Source organism: Metopolophium dirhodum, chromosome 7 (genome assembly GCF_019925205.1).
Source record: "Metopolophium dirhodum isolate CAU chromosome 7, ASM1992520v1, whole genome shotgun sequence".
In the NCBI taxonomy this organism is placed as follows: domain Eukaryota; kingdom Metazoa; phylum Arthropoda; class Insecta; order Hemiptera; family Aphididae; genus Metopolophium; species Metopolophium dirhodum.
Window position 1 is genome coordinate 29,826,951 of NC_083566.1, and position 18,997 is coordinate 29,845,947.

The 18,997-nt window shown below is 30.8% G+C and overlaps 1 protein-coding gene across 1 annotated transcript in view; it reads right to left on the reverse strand.

Moving 5' to 3' along the window:
* LOC132948234 (GTPase-activating Rap/Ran-GAP domain-like protein 3) overlaps positions 1–18,997 on the reverse strand; it is a 385,560-nt gene that overhangs the window by 328,148 nt on the left and 38,415 nt on the right. The window contains exon 2 of the mRNA XM_061018621.1: positions 17,122–17,418. Coding sequence (XP_060874604.1) covers positions 17,122–17,375 — 254 coding nt within the window. The 5' untranslated portion in view covers positions 17,376–17,418. The remainder of the gene's footprint in view (positions 1–17,121; positions 17,419–18,997) is intronic.

Below are 18,997 nucleotides of genomic sequence, written 5' to 3' on the forward strand. Positions count from 1 at the left end.
TACAAAATACAAATAGTATAGTATAGCATTAACTGTTATTTTTTTATTTTATTTTTCACAAATCAAAGAATTAATTTAATATTCGTAAGTTCTAATAAATTGTACTAATGAAGCATTTAAAAGTAGTAAGTTATTTCTCTTCACCTAAATCATAGAAGATAAATGATTTATTTAATTTATATAATTTAACTATAACAAATTTCATTTTTCCCGTACATTTGTACGTTTTTCTTCGAGAAAAACAAATAAGTAATGGTATTAAGTCCAATGGACTTAATAAAAATAGAGTTTAAAATTATGACTTAACAATTCATTATTATCAATCTAGAACATAAATTCTAATCTAACAGCACTAACAACCAAATACTAACGATCCCAAATGTTTATTCAATTAATTAATCTGAATTACATTTTTATTTTACAGTTTTAATAGGACCTAAAATATCGTAATATTATCTGCATCATATGTTGAATTTCATAGGTATATTTTTCTGAACATGGGATACCCGACATTTAATATCAATAATGTGCCATTGGACATTTACCCATATAGCCATATATTGTATGGTAAATATTTGCGATAAATTGCACAAAAGTTTGATAAAAAAATTTAAAAAAAATACTAATTGAATATTTGAATAGATTATTATGGTAGACATTGAGTTTGAGGTTTAAGCACATATTACACAATAAGATTTTAACATTTAATAGTAAATATAATATTATTGATCACCCAAACACTAATATAATATACTTTTGTAAATGCAGCATACATTTATACACAAACTTAAAAAAGTAAAAAGACTAAGTTATTAGGTACCTCAGTAGTAATTTTATTTACTCTCTCAGTTATGTGTTAACAGTCATATTGATTTTTGTTTGTTTTATTTTTTACTTTTCTACATTAGGTATAGGAATACTTAATACAAATGAAAGATTATTTTTTGTGATGAAAAAACTATCTTGGCAAATTACAAATTATTCTATTTTACCTACTTATAATAGGTGCATAATATATTATTATAAGTGAGCTTGACAACGGAAACTGTATATAATATTATACACGTAGTTATATAATGTATATAATATTATACAGGCGAGAAGTTAACGTCATGTTTCCTCTTTGTATTTTATTTAATGATATTATATATATGCAGCACTTAGTTTTAAACAGAATAAATTATAAATCGGACGAGAATGTCCCCATTTAGTAAATAATTAAAATATAATACGTACATAGAATAAAATTAAAATTGTATACAATAAAAATAATTTTTTTCTTTTGCTTTTCGAAAATTATAATATACCTATATGACATCTGACCATGTCTAGGTGAAGTATAGCAGAATAAAAGAGCATTAAATCTTTTGAATGTTAATGGGTTAATTTTTTTTTTCTGCTACAGTGTTGTAGTGTCTGATATTATAATAAACTCATTCGAGAGGAACTTTTTTCATACATAAGAGTATAAAGCATAAGCAGATACACACATTATCCTCAGTGCTAATGTGTGTAGTTCCGGAATGTACTATAGGGAATGGTAAAAAATAATTAATTCTGTGGAAAAATAAATTTCAATTTAAAACTCTACTCAACATATTATTCTATTTTTTACGAACCAAAATTATGACACAAACTCCGTAGGTTAGTATGGCTATCCCTACAGGCATGGTTATATTAGGGCATACTTATATTATTATCAAATTATAATTATAATCCGTTTCGGCTTAATAAGAGTTTGATATTTGTATTTGATAAAATTTGAAACATTGTACGCGTGTTTGAATATTAAAAACTAAAAGAATTTAATTTGGCTATTGTTAATCAATTTGTCGCAGGCTCTTTGTGTAGAGTTATTTTGAACCCTATGCCATATTCAAAGTGGATTTAAGACATAACTACACAATCAACATTTTCATACTAATTATGTTGAATGAAAGGACGACTAGATACATATTTTTTATAGTCTACATGGTTTTCACATGTAATGTCGATATATTTTTGAAATCAATGAAAACTGAAGGAGAAGTTTAGGAAGAAATAATCAAAAGAGCGTTTTGAGTAAATGGGTTTATGGAATGTATGCTTTGAGCACAATATGTGAAGATATAGAAACGTTTTGCAACATTTTCTTAGATACCATTGATCAGCATGTTGATATAAGAGATTCGCGTATCAAAAGACATAATGACGACGTAAACAAAATTATTGAATGGTTAACAATCCAAAATCCTTTCCCCACAAACGAATAAAATTATGTTATTATCAAATGATGAGATTATAACTGTTATGATCTTTATAACATAGGTAACGTCATTATGAATAATATAGTTTGATTAAAATTTGATAATCCAAAATCCTTTCCCCACAAACGAATAAAATTATGTTATTATCAAATGATGAGATTATAACTGTTATGATCCTTATAACATAGGTATCGTCTTAATGAATAATATAGTTTGATAATTTCAAATTCAAGCAAGCAAACTGAGTTCTCCCGCTTTTGAGTGTTAAAGCTCAGCTAAAGTTTATTATCATTCAGTTCCTATTGATCCTCTATTACTATTTCAACAAATTATAAGATCACACACACGGTTTTTGCAATACGTATCGATATTATTATGATATGATACGACTCGCCGATCGGTAACAAGATACCACTGGATACTAATACACACCACGCGGGACGATACAACGAAATGGCGGTTCACTGATAGCACACAACGGCGGCGCATGCGTGTCGTGAACCGCATTCAATCATAATTAAATTCTGTGGCGTCGTCTATTTTGTATGGTCTGAACACGCAGTAACCACCGTAGACTGTAGGATTGCCCATATCACGAACATAATCTTGATCAGTGGAAAAGTTGTCACCATGTGAATTGTATGACATATTTATAAATAAATTCCAATTATCAGAGGCATACGCAACAATTGTATTTCGGATACCTGGCATCTTTCTTGAGTGTTAAACAAATGAAAGGAAAATGCAGGCACCATCACCGACATCTGGTACAACAAATTTCTTCAATGGATGACATTTATTTATAAATAAAAGTGAAAATAACTGTAATAATAATAACAATAGCAATAGCAATAACAATAACAATAACAATAACAATAACAATAACAATTAATAACAAAAATAAACAAATAATAATGATAATAATAATAATAATAATAATAATAATAATAATAATAGTGGAGGTGAAGGTGATGGTGATGGAAAAGTGAATAAAAATGGAAAATAGGTGATTGAAAAAGGTGAAGGAAAGGGTGGCGAAGATGGGGAAAATGTGATTAATTTTGGTGATGTAAAACAAAAAAGGTGATGTAAAATAAAAAAGGTGATTGAAAAATGGAGAAAAGGTGATGTAAGACAAAAAAAGGTGATGGAAAGGGTGATGCATAATAAGGAAAATGTGATGTAAAAATGGTGATGGAAAAGGTGATGGAAAATAAAAAAGGTGATTGAAAAAGGGGGAAAAGGTGATGGAAAGGGTGATGTAAAATAGAAAAGGTGATGGAAAGGGTGTTGTAAAATAGAAAAGGTGATGGAAAGGGTGATGGAAATGGGGAAAAGGTGATGGAAAATGGGGGAAAAGGTGAGTAAAATAAAAAAGGTGATGTAAAACAAAAAAAGGTGATGGAAAATAAAAAAAGGTGATTGGAAAATGGGAAAAAAGGTGATGTAAAATAAAAAAAGTGATTGAAAAGGGGGGAAAAGGTGATGGAAAGGGTGATGTAAAATAAAAAAGGTGATGGAAAGGGTGATGGAAATGGGGAAAAGATGCTGTTAAATTCAAAAAAAGGTGATTTAAAAAGGTGAAGGAAAGGTTGACGAAGATGGGGAAAAAGTGTTTAAAAAGGTGATGTAAAACAAAAAAGTGATGTCAAATGAAAAAAGGTGATGGAAATGGGGAAAAGGTGATGGAAATCAAAAATTTGATTCTAAAAAAGTGATGGAATAGGTGATCAAAATGGGGAAAAGGTGGTGTAAAATAAAAAGGTGATTAAAATGATGATGGAAAATGGAAAAAAGTGATGAAAATGGAAAAGGTGTGATGGAAAAGGTAGAATTGATGGTTGTGATGAAAGTTGTGATGGTAATGGTAATGGTACTAATTTAATAATATAAATAAATAAATATAGTATAAAGATGATGGCGCCACTGTTTTATACTTATAACCTCTTATTAGGGGTTGAATTTCCGAAAATCCTTTCTTAAAGCATGGTGAAATTATAATATTTATCCATCCTGAAAATTTCAACCAGATAGGCCGGTGACACACATGAGAAATTTGTTTCATAAGATTTGTTTCTTACAATGAATCACACGAAACATATTTCATGGTCAATACACACAGAACAAATTTGTTTCATAAATATTTTTTTCACCTACCCACCATTTAGTTCACTTAGTTCATTTTAGTTGGTCTAAAGATGTCGTCCGATGATGACATTATTGTTCTGCAATGGTGGTTAAATCGAAAGAAGAAGATGATTAAAAAAAAAAGAAGATACTGGGTGCATCCTGCGAACCTAATTAATTTAAAACATAGTGCTACTATTGTTGCAAACGAATTAAAGATAGTTTAAAAAGGTAGTTAATACTATCACATAATCATAATCAATATAAACAATATAAATAAACATAAACAATATAACATAAACAATATAAATAATTATAAATTATCATATTTGTACATACCTATTTACGTCGTTAACTGCGCGGGAGTTGATAGTGAAATGACGAAACAATTACAAAATTGTTTACAAAATATTTGTGCGATAACGTTTCGGAAACAACAGTGTGTGTTGCTCCATTTAAATACACGCGTTTTCAAGTAACGAAACAAATTTCTCATATGTGTCACCGGCCATACGCTACCAGTTTGGGCGCTACGTTGATCCCTCAGGAGGACAAATTCCTTTATATATACAGACTTTTTTTACATCGCTACAAATTACATTAAAATAAATAAAAAATTATTAGATTTTTACCGAATTAATTTCGTATGTATCTATCATAATGCAGTATGAACCAGGGTAAACGATAAGAAAATTATCGATTCGTATATTACATATTCATCTTCAACTTATTATGTTCTAATGAATAATGTATAAAGTTTCTTAATCATGGTCAACATCTTCAAAAATGGTTATGACTTATGAAATATTATGATTGACTGTAAGTAATTACTCATTGGTTTGTCATTTAAATAGTATATTGTGTGGCAAGGGCAGAAATTGCCTTCCCACACGAGCCACGCATACTAATTTTTGTCACGCCTCTGCGTTAATTGATCATGCCATCACGATTCACGGCAAAGGTGATTCAGGCTGGGATCTACTGCAACAACCAGACTATTATACGAAAACAATTTCATGAAATAAAAATGTTTACGCGTCATGCAAAGAGGTTATAATAAGAATATAAGATGTAACCAAAAGTTTATATTTATAAGAACCATAGTATAGATTTTAGTGTCTTTTTGTGCAAAGGATACACGTGATATCTCAGCTCAGTACTTTTGGGGATTTCCACTTTACCACCCGGTACTTTTGGGTATTCCCACTTTACCGCTCGCTGGACGGAAAGGATGCTTTCTAATGCTTCAACCGCTATCGAAAACCAAACTTTCGGTGCAGGCGTGACAAAAAATATATTTTAAAGAAATTGATCTAAACAAATTAAAAGATCATCGATGAAATAGCGTATTAGACTATCGTTTCCAGACTTCCAGTCCATTCTATCTAAGTCATAAATATTATAAGAATGGACATTGGGCTTATCAACTGAGAATAAAATTAAATATTTTTTGAAGTTATAAGGGTTCCTTTATAATTGATGATTATAGTACCCTTGCCTCAAAAAAGGCCTCTTGTAGTCTATCTCTCATTCTCTCTCCTAGATATTGAACTTTCTCTATTCCCCAAAAAAGACTGCAACCTCTAGTGAAGCCAGTATAAGCGTTTCATTCTTCATTTTCCATTCTTATAATCTTAGTCCGTGATATATAATATGAGATAACAGATAACGAAAATTACAGTATTATAATATAATATTATTAGGTATGTCATTATGAATGTATAAAAATAATAAATAATAAATACTAGTATATGCTATATGGTATTTTCAGTTATTACCGAGGTACGGCGTTCTCGTTTATTGCCGGGGTACGGTATTTTCAGTAATAGCGGTAATATTCTGAAATACCAAAAATACCGGTAATTATCTGTATACGGAAAATACCACCAGCTGACATTTTATCCTCTATTCAGAAGGTTAAGTATGGAAAAAGTTTGTGGATGATTCCAAAGAAAAATTCCTATATTTGGAGGTGTCGCTATTTAGAATTGTCCGTTAGCAGAGGTTTCAATAATATTTTTATAGCCTCGCGATTTCCGAATGTAAATCTCCTTAGCAAACCGGCCGCGGTGTCGTTAATATTCGTTTATCGTCAGCTAGCAGAAGTCTTCGAACTTTGCGATAGTATAAGATGCCTACGTAATATTAATACATATTATATGATTAATTATCCGTCGTGTATCCATCATTATATCGAGCCATTTTCGCGAGTCTGCTGCAGTGATCGTCTCCACGGCTGGTGGTTGAAATAAGTACCCTACTTTAAAAATAAATAAATAAATAAAATCGCAATATAGGTTTCTATAAGGCTATAGCTCTATATAGTAGGTATGTGAATACACCGCGCACGACAGACGGTGGCAAGAAACATTAAAAAAGTTCCATTGTGACATTGACGAGCAACACGTACCTACTATACTACACACTTCCGATATACACTCTAATCGCATTGCTGCTGGAATCTCACGCTCGTTGTACAAAAATAAATAAAAAATAGTGACAACGAAAATTGAGCTCCGATCGTGATACGTCAATATGGTATATTATTGTACAGGCACACGCCTACGCTTAGTTATGTTGACATTTTGTTATTTCGTAAAGCGGCAGTGGCTAACGCGTTGTTAGCGAAACAAAACCATTTTTAATCAAAAATATTTGTTTTTTCCATAAGGTTGTGCACGTTGCGTACGATCGGATATTCCAAATCAACAAGAAAAAAAAAACTCTAGTAAGTTAGTTAAGTACAAGCGTATAGAACGTAAAGTTTTAAGTAAAAAGTTACCAAATAACACGTATTTACCTCTACAACTTTAAAGTTAACATAGTTGTTATGGAGAAAAATATCAACTTATACTTCAGTTGAAAACATTTTTTCCATAATATTTACCCAGGTAACACAGTTATGATTTCGCAACTTTCAATTTATTTTATATACCTAATAACTTAACCTACGATATACCTATAACTATAATAATTTGGTAAAAAAAAATCCGTCCTCCTACATTCCTATTTCATATTATTTCACACAGAATTATTATTATTATTTTTTTTTTATCGATCCTTAAGCCTTGATGCCTTTACATCTATAGGTATTTAAGACTTCATCAGAATAACAGAATCACTAGACATTTACGGTCACCAACAATGATCTTTTTCCTAATTGATATTTTTAATTTAGATTTTGGAAAACCTACACTTAAGTATGTTAGAATGAGTAACGACATTTAATATCTATTAAATATTCAGTTAAGACTACATTTTTTTTAAGATTATCTTTTTTCATGTAATTATTACGGTGGCTTAAAAAAATATATCAGCAGTAAAGTTTTCCAGAAGAAAATTAAACTTGGGTGAAATCAGGCATTGTTTTTCGGATAAAAAAATACTATATCTCTATTATAAAAACTTTAATAATACAATATTTAAATAAGTTTATTTTTTATTAAATATTACAATATTTACATATTTGTATAAATATTGTTGAGTTACACGTTATAGTTGAAATACATTTTTATCAGGTCCGTTGAACAAATAATTATGGCACATTCATTTCTTAAGAATATGTCTAGTACACGTTAAGATACATATTATGCGATATGCAAGGTACTATATAGGTATGATATTATTCTGTCAATTTTATTTACGATCGATTTGCCCAAACCGTTAGTAATATTATGTGCATTATAATAATGAAATATCCATTGTAGTGTTTCTTGTATTACCTAAACTCAACAAAAAAAAAAATTATGTCCGATTATGTCAGAACAGTCGATTCATCATTTGTGTAAAAAGTCGGTTTGTGTATATATTTCCAAATTCAAATTACGGCTGATATTAATATCGAATATGGCCATAACTCATGAACCCCTTATAATATAGTTTGAATAACATGTCGTGGTCGGCGTGGATGTGTACGAGATGAGCCAAACACATGTTGAACCATCACGTAAAAATCTGACACACTTAGACAGGACGTATTACGCGACCAAAGACAATAAGTTTGAATGTTCAGCGCCGATATGATATATAACTTCCACGTGGTTTGCTTATGCACTTGTTACATTATATTTTTATAACATGCTCACGTTCACCCACTCACCCAATGATCATATCGCTGAAAACCCAAAATCCATTCTTGAACGAACGCCGCAACATGTATGATTGTTGTACCTATATAGTGCTCGGTGGAACGATGATATTGCGAGTTTTACATAAAATATGATGACCCAATGCAATTTATAGTAGCACGCCCTTATCTGGCAATTTATTTTTACGACCCAACGCTTTGGTACACCGTTGGATGTGCGGATAATGGCTTATAATAATAATAATAATAATAATAATCGTATTAATATAATAATAATTATAAAATCATCGAACCTGTGTTTTGGGGAGATAGGTACCTATAAATATTTCATGTTATGTGACACGTCCGTAGCGAATGTATTATCATTTAAAATATTATCATAAAAAACAAGATTCAGTTAAAAACGCTAAAAAACACAGATAAATTTTTTTTTGTACTGCACAGTTATTTGTTTACATATTATTTTATTATAACTTTTCATAGTTTAATGTATTTTTGTTATTAAATATATGTAATGAAAAATATTGTTACGTATACTTACATAAAAATAAAATAGTTTTAACTTAATATTCTATCGATAACGTATAAATATTTAAATAAGTAATTCCACAATACTCTTAATTAAATTAAAAATAAACTAGAATAGTTATAACTGTGTTAAAATCAGGTGATTATTTATAAAAACATCGAAACATGTAGTAAGTATATAAATAATAAGACAAATAGTGGGGGACGGAGTGGCCGACCCGAGTTCTATACCTTGGTCGCGGGCGGCATTTTTCTTCGGGCAAGTCACGGTGTCCGGAGAACAAGATCCGCCATCCCCCACCCGGGCATGGCAGATACCTACGGGTGCCCAAATTAAAAATTCTGCCAAAACAAATCACGAGTAAACAAATGGGTAAATGGCCACAGGCTAATGACCTAAGTAGTCGAAGCCTTAACCCAATTAAAAAAAAAAAAGACAAATAGTACACATATTATGAAGGTTATATTATGGTACCTATAATTTGTTTACACTATCTAAGAATAGGTATACATTTAAAGCATGAACAATAACCTATTTAATTAATTTTGAATGATGTATTTAGTAGAGATGTTCCGGGTACCCGGCAATAATTACCCGATGGCCGGGTACTCGATATCATATTTTTTAAGACTCGGCTCTTATACTCGGTACCCGGCGTAATACCTACATTTTTACACGGCCCTTACTCGCCCGGCGTAATACTACATTTTTACTCGACTCACATCCAATGGCAAACGCTGATAATCTATATTTTATAAATATATGCATACCTATAATTATGAATATAACGGGAAAAATCTGAAATTCTAGGGTAATGAATTATAATTTATTTCGGTACCTATTGGAATAACTGAACCGATTTACAATAGCCAGTTGATTATAAGCAAATAAAGTTTTTAATCTATGAATTACAAAAATAAATCTCGTGTTTGCTGTCTAATGTTTATACATGAGTTATATGATAACAATCTGCAATCAAAACCAGTAATAAAATATAAATTATTGCTATACAGTTAATATTCTCAGTTATAAGTAATCAGTAATCACTTTACAGTCTACACTCTACAGCTCGCACAGCGACGCACTCGTTTGATCTGAAATCTGTATTTTTCCGATTTTTTAAATTTTTAATCGGCCAATACTCGATACCAGGTTAGTATGAACAATTTTACTCGGCCAGTACACCGAGTACCCGGCTTAGTACCGAATTTTCTACTCAGAACATCTCTAGTATTTAGTATTATGTGCCGTTTTTTTAAATTTTTTTTTTAATCGTTTATTCTTGTCTTCATGTCAACCATCGTTTAAATACATAATCGGTATTGTCTTTTGAAGTTTTTAGTATGGTATTTTAGCGTTTTCTATTTATCCGTTTTTCTTTAAACAGAATATTATACCGAAGTTAATTAAATATAAAAAATTCTCAAAAAATGAAAATCGGATAACTTAGAAGTCCTATAAATCAATAAAAATCTGTAATTATATAATTATAGTTACTAATAATAATCACACGAGCCACGAGGTATTCATTGTTAAAATATCTACGTTTATAATCGGTTTCATTATTGATAATTGCACACAATGAATATAACAAACAAAACCTACCTAATCATCAGCCAAACAACGTTTCCAAAATACGCACACGATTTAAAAAAAATTATAATTGTAATCAATAAATCCGAAATTCTACGTCAACTAATAAAAATCAAACTATACCACCAATGTATAGATTGTATAATAATAAAAAGCGGTTAAGTGAAGCAGTGGTAGAATTTTGTCCATCGTCCCTTCGGTTAGTGTATTATTAAAATATTCGATTTATATGCAATGATTACGTTCAATAAAAAACGATTATGAGCGGACGAAAGAAAATGTATAAATTACAATTAATATGTATTAATAAATAAACATTAATTGTATATTATAATAAAGCTAATTGGAATTATGTAATTTTTAAATTGTATTTGTTTCTATGATGATAAACAAAGCGTTAGAAAATAATAGATTAGACAATAAATGTTGGTGGATTTTACCATGGCATTAAAAAATTATAGAAAAAATCGGAAAATGACCTCTTCAAAGTCCCATCTTGATCTAATTGTCTAAAAGATAAGATACTATAATATGTTGAAATCGAAGCACTCCTGGTAGAAATTTTGTTTGCAGGATAAAAAAAAAAAATAAACATGAGTAAAACCATTAGCTCAGTTCAGAATCTAAAAATAAAATGTACATTACTTATATAATGACTATAATATTATCTTCAAACGTCTTATATGATATATATATATGAAGTATAATATCACTGACTATTGTGGTGCGTCTCTACTATAGACACAATAGACTCTACGGAAACAGTTAATGTATATAGTGTTATGTCAGTCATCCATTTTACTTATTGTGTTACGTAATACAGATTGTAAATTTTCTAAAAATAAAAAAAAAAAAAAAAAAATAGTCCACTACGTTATTATTTCCGTCTACATAATATTATTAATACGTGTACCGTGTACTCACTATGCGTTTTATTTCGCCAATTTCCATCACGGACGTCCTAATATACGCTGTGTGTCAATGTTCACAGAATGATTAACCGGCAAGGCGTGTTCGCTCAATAATAATAATATGTACCTACAGCTGCATATACGTGTATTGAAACATATACCTTTAACTATGGTCGTACACAAAACAATATGCAAAATACAATGTGGTGTATAATTTTAATAAGCAGGTATGTGCTTACATATAATTATCGACGGTGAACACTTTTCCCATTTTCAGTGACATCATTTCGTACAGATTGGTAATAAAAAAATAATTAAACGCTAATAGCACACGAATTCTCGGAACACGATCAGTTTTTTTTTTATATAATCGGCTATTTAGGTGAGTTGCGGCCCGACATGTCGTTAACGTGTTGGACACCGGTGAATCGCGGCCCGGTCATATTTTATCACTAATTTAATTGCGGCCCGGGAAATGTATTTATTTTGTGTCGGCAGTATCGGCAGTATCTTTTCTAAAGTAGATACCATAACGTCGATAGTTCAAACGAAAAATATTACAATGTTAATCTGTTCACCACTTATTACCTATACCTACGAAGACTACAAATTCTGTTTGAGTGTGTTATACAGTATATATTATAAGTGCGTTATGGAGTTTGTAAATAGTGAAAAATCGAAGTCAATTATTGTCTACGAATGCTACAAATTTCGTTTCCACAAAACACTAAGAAACGATGTACAGCGGTGGCCTTGCAGTGTCAAAAGTTGTAAGTGCTTTTTAAAATTATCTCCTTTAAATATAATTGTTGAGAGTAATACTAATCATAACCACAATAAAAACGACGAAAAAGATCTAAATAGGCAAATATTAAGTAATTCGCTGAAAAGAAAAGCCATAGAAGACATTTCTTGCAAACCTTCAAAACTTATTCGTTCAGAATTGAAGAAAGGCAATGTATCGACTTTGACAACGAATGATTTATCATTGATTCGACACAATGTTCATCGTGCCCGTTCATTTGTACACCCCCCTCTTCCAAAATGCATTAAAGAATTACATGCTGCTTTGGAGTCTATGAATATCAAAACTAACATAGGTGAGACATTTTTGTTTATTAACAACAGAGAAAATTTTATAATTGGTTTTTCTACGACACAAAACATACAAGTGCTGTGCGATTTAAATAAATTTTACGTAGATAGAACATTCAAAAGCTGCCCTAAACACTTTTATCAACTTTTTACTATCCATGGCCTAAAAAATTATGTACATTTACCACTAGTGTTTTTTTTACTACCCGACAAGTATAATACCACGTACAAATGTGCATTTCAACATGTGATTCGCCATTCCATGTCCATTGGTCTAACGTTCTCTCCTACTGAAGTTGTTATAGATTTTGAACAAACTATCCACAGTATACTGTAGCGGAAGTCTTTCCTAATGCAAAAATAAGAGGATGTCAATTTCACTTAGGGCAAAGTTGGTCGAGGAAAATTCAAAGTTTAGGACTCACGAAAATGTACAACACAAATACAGATGAAAGTTATGATTTAAAATTTTTTTTTGGTTTGCCATTTTTGGATTCTAACAATGTCATTGATTGTTTCACGGATGACTTTTTAGTAATACTGCCCGCTAAAGATGATCAGGTTGTACAATTTACCGACTATGTTTTCGAAAACTATATATCCCCGGACGCCATGTTTCCCCCCAAATATTTGGGCACAGTTTTCTGCTAGCTGTAACCATACCACTAACGGCTATGAAAGTTTTCATTCACACCTAAATTTATCGTTCTACTCTAGTCATCCTAACATCTATAATTTTATTGATGTGTTAGTAGAAATTCAATCAGAAACGTATATCAAATGTAAAATCAATGGAATAAAAACGAAGAAAATATGTGAAAAGAAGCATTTATAAGACAACAGATGACAAAGCTAGCACAAAAAGAAATAGAGCAGTTTGATTTCATTCAATCATTAAGTTTTAAGTTTTTGCCCAACCAATAATCTAAAAAAATTAATTTTACCATAAATTTTGCCATTTTCACATAAATAATAATAAAAAATAAAAAAAAAAACAAAACAAATTTTTGGGAGACAATTCAGCCAACCTCCTCGTGGTGTCTTCTGGGTAACGCTGATAGGCTGATATGAAGTGATAAATAAAATGTGGCCGCAACTCGTACTTAATTTAGGGATCGGGCCGCAAATCACCAACACCGATATAATCATAGTTAATTTTTACTTCTGAAAATCACCCTCAAATATTATTATTTTCTATTTGTACGGAGTTATTTTTGTAGTTAGGTACCTATTTGATCAAGTCGCAAATTTATGTTAAGCACCTTGTGAGTTGCGGCTTGATTGTCTTGATTTCTCCGGGTCTTATGAATTTCAATATTTAAGGTGCCTATTGATTTAGCTAACTTTTCCACAGCAGCAATAATATTATAATGACGTATTTAAAATTTCTAAAACTGTTCGTTATTATTCGTATTATTTTATATGCACTTACCATAATCTTATATATATAAATCCCGTGTCTCGTCTTTGTCCGGAATAAACTCCGAAACTACTGGACCGATCTTGATGAAATTTTTACAATGTGTGTAATTTGGCCGAACTTAAAAGATAGACTAATTTTAAAAGGGAGAGGATCAACCCCGGGAGGTGCTCAAACGAGAATTTTGAGATTTCAGATGGAAATTTTTGTTTATGAATGGTTGTCATGAGTGACGTCATATAAAATGATTCGTTCTAAAAATTTCAATTCAGAATTATTATAGTGAATCGATAATTCGTTGCCAAGAGAATAAACAAACCATTTATTATATACATCGACGATTTGTTATTACGTACATATACATATTCAATCTGTATTATTATTATGCGTCTATAAGCAATGATGGGTTTTTAATCTATAGGTATAATAATAATAATAAAAAAAACTATTTGCTTTACAATTTTAAATATAAATTATAATATAATATCTAACTATAAAAATGTGAAATGAAAATCTCTGTACAGGCTAAACTCTGGAACTACTTATCAGATTTTCTTGATTTTTTTTTAACAAAAGATTATTTTACGGGAAAGGTTTATATGAAAGAAAATTTTAGGAAAATCCACCGGTGTATAATAGTTTATAATAGTTTATAATAGTGTATAATAGTTTAGTCTGTATAGTTATAGTCTGTGTATTTATATAGTTATATAATATCTATATTATTAATTTATATATAGATAATAGATATGTTTGGTGGGTAGATTATACCTCTGGGAAGATGATAGGTTAATTTACAAAGGGTTAAATTTGTTTATTTTTTATTCATCGGATTTTAGTACGGTTAGGATAGGATTTTGTATAAATTGATTATATTTATCTACCGTAAGTATAATTAAGTAAAAACGACAAACTAGGTGCAACTTTGATACTTTAGAGTTAAATCATACACTTACGTACGAACAGCACGGGGTCCACGATCTACCGCAGGTAGAGATTGCCTACTTGATAATGTACTGCTGCTAACCAGAATTTTTATTCGGGGCAACGGAAAAGTTAAGATAAATCTTGAACACCATACAGCAAATATTAAATAACGAATTGAACAAAGTTTGAGTCATATGAGTTGATACATTTAACGGGCAACGAAGTGCACGGGATCAGCTGGTATAATATATAAATTATAATCATGTATATAGTTTTAGATTTGACAACAAAATTATATTGCGTAATATTTATATGTATGCATTGTACGGCATTACGGTTGGTATATTGTTTATAAATATTTAAAAAGTACCTTCCTAAAAGGCGTACCTTATCTGTTCTTTTTCTTTTTTTTTTTTTTGAATAGGTACAATGACAATATTATGATACTATATAGATTTGTCGAATAGGTTAGGTTAGATGGTTAAGTGTAAAAAATTGTTCAATAACAATGCTTCACTCCGTCTAAACCTTGATACCGAAAGTGGTGTTAGGTACAACGCGTCTTGTAAATTGTATATTATTTAATATTTGTATGAAGTTTTTTTTTTTGTTTAAACAATTTATTCGTTAATTAAATTACAATACAAACAAATGTTTGTCGTAATGAAAATTTCACATAATCGGAATGCGTTTACTGTCTAACTATATTTTACCAGGCGTCTAAAATATTATATTTGCTACGACTGAGCTTTGCGTGACGATATTATGTCATGTAGTTCTCATTTAGAAGTTATAATGACATACATAACTGTATATGTATATTATATATAGCTATTACGCCTAAAAAAATGTGCCACTTATTATAAAATCATCATAAATTGTCCACACAACGTTAATTACTATAACGATTATAAACGCTTCTTTAATACCGGAGTGCATTTTATAACCTTTTTTTTTTACTACGCCTGTAATCCTTTTGGGATGTTTACTCTTTGATGATTATCTCTCAAAACATTAACACCGCAGTACCTACTTATAACATAGCTACGTAGGTATATAATATATATATAGTATGACATAGTATATAAACCAAACTAATTAACTATTCGATAAGATTTATAATATAATCCTACTCAAAAAGTATAATAGGATGATGATTGATGAGGTTAATGCGTTTTATAATAAACTATTTGATGTTTTGTACGAAAAAAAATCTTAATTTATTTAACCGCTGAGGTAGTATTTTCTATTGAATGCCCTGAATGTTCCTAAAATATTCCGAATAATACCAATCTCCGGTCTAACCGTGATGGACTATACTTAGCAGGTACACGCTTGTACCCAGGTGCAGCTCATATTATTATACATGTATTCATAAAAAAAAAAAAATGCTGTGAGCAAATAAAATGTTCGAGAATAATTACAATATTTTTCTCATGTTCACCAATGTTTTGAGAACCAAATCATTTAATCAAAAACAAATATTTTTATAGTTATTTAATACAAAATTATTTTATTTTATTAAATTATAAAAATAAACGTATTACTGGTTCGCATCACAATGCATCAATGTAAGTACATAGAATATTGATATTGAATTCAACTATTATGAGTTATGACGTATTTAATAAACATGTGGTTATTAATTTATGATGAAACTTTTGAATACTGTTCTGCTTTTTTCAGAACATCATCGAACTAACCACCTCCGACTTGTCTACAAAATATTGATAAAAGATTTAATAGTTGTAAAAAATTAAACTGTTGTGTCAAGAATAAGATGAATCAACATTATACATTTGGATACATTTGGAACCTAGTGTAATGAATGATGTACACTTGGGTACTGAAATAACAGGCTGTAAATCGTATGATACTGAAATGTGTGGAGCAAAATTATTATAATTATCCTTCTCCTCTCCTCGAGTTAGGTTAGGTTACGTATCAAAACGTTGATGTGGAATGACTATAGTATCATCGATTTCATAATTTTTCCACAGTATCATTATCGTCATGAAAAACAAGTCCACTCGCTAGCTTTATAAAAATATGTCATCTAAAATGCAACCTGACGAAAACACAATCGCAAAGATCAACCGGTCCATGATGCGCGTCCGACCGTGATCCGGATGTCGGATTACAATGTAACTATTACTATAATTATATTATAATTTTGATGCGCTTACCCGGTAACGTACAGCTGGTCCAGCGGAGGTCCGACCGGCTCGGATCCCAACGACATAGGCCAAGCGATGTGCAGCAATGAATCTCGGACGATCACGTCCCAGGCGGTGACGTGCGCGGTGCCGGTCCATTCGGATACGCGTTCCCAACGGACCAACCGACTGCGGTTACCGCGGTTTCTCCGACGCAACATGGTCATCGTGTCCAACCTGTGCTGCTGACTGTTTCCGCCACCGCTGCCGCCGCCACTGGACATGGCGTCCCTGACTTTGTCGTCGTTATGATATTACGGTTGCATCCTGTAAAGCGGAAAATGCAACGATTCGGTATTATAATATTATATTATTGCGTCTATACCTACATCGCGGAAGGACGGCGAATGACGGATATTATGATGGAGGTTTTAAATTTGTTTTTCATAGGTAAAGTGGAAAAATGTTTGAGCGGGCCGTGTGTATCACAAAACTATGATGATACCCGTGTATTTCGTCATGTATATAATATATATATCACTACAGCCAAATGTTTTATATCAACGAGTGTATAACATATACATTCGATAGATGTTTTTAAAAGCGTCGAAAACATGATTGGGAAACATGAGGTTAGACCCATTAGCGTGGCGACGACGTAAGACGGAAACTTCATTGTTCGTCCCCTTTTAAACAGCATTTATCGGAAGTCTGCGGGTTCAACACAAGAATAATTCAGTGAATCGGAGAGACAGAGAACTGAATTAATCTGCGGCTTATATTTTCTTCGCGCTAACGTTGTATTCCCCTTAAACCACGCCGACAGTCAAACAAACATACGAACAAACATCGTAAATACTATTCGATCGTATATTCGTGTCGCGTAAAGCATGCTTAAGATCAGATCTTTATCGAAAATGGCTTTATTTTTTTGCTTACGCACGTCATCAACACGCCTGAGAAACTAGCCAAAAATATGTAATAATTCCAATATTATTGTACCAATATAATAAGTATATTATATTATATGGTTTGAAAAATTGTTTTATCGCTACTTTTATCTTATTTAACTTAATACCTATGTAATACTTAATCTAGTACTTTTTGTACAGAAACAATTTTTACAAAATGTAAAATACTGATCAATTAATATTCGTATCTATTATTTTCAAATCGTTATAGCCCCCAACCTATTATCGTGGATCTATTATTCTTGATATTCAAAGATAAATTATTTAAAAAATACTTGACCAATTAATTTCAAATAGGATGCATCGACATTCTAAAAAAAATCATAAACTTAACAATAGTTTACCAGCAGAAAGAGCGATTGTCATTTAATAAATAAGCTAGGTATTTCCACAGGTCACTCCTTAAATGGTATTCAAAATCTAAGTATTTGAAAATAAGGTCATTAAGAATTAATCATTAAGAAAGTATACGTACTTAAAAGTAACACAAAACATGATCAATCGAATACAACCACTATTAAATTTAAAATGTGGGTGAGTAATCTTGGCGAATCAACCTGTATACATACAAGGGTCAATTCACTGTACCTTTATCGTACTTCTGAACTACGCAAAGACTTGAAATAGCTCTACATTTCTTTAGAAAATTGTTTTCGAAAGTAAAATAAATATTTTCAGGCGAAACAATAATGTTTACAAAAAACGAACCACGTATAAACAAAACGGTTAAAGTCGGGTACATAACATCGTAACGCAAGCGTGTTGGAAAACATAAGAATGTATTTTTATAAAATCTAAACATGCTTTTAACATCGAAGTTTGTATACGGGCTGTACGGTATTAATATAGCAGATGTTTGTACTATTGTTTTATTTATTTATTTTTTTTTTTTCATTTAGGCGATAGGTGATAGGTTGGTATTTTGATTTTTGTCA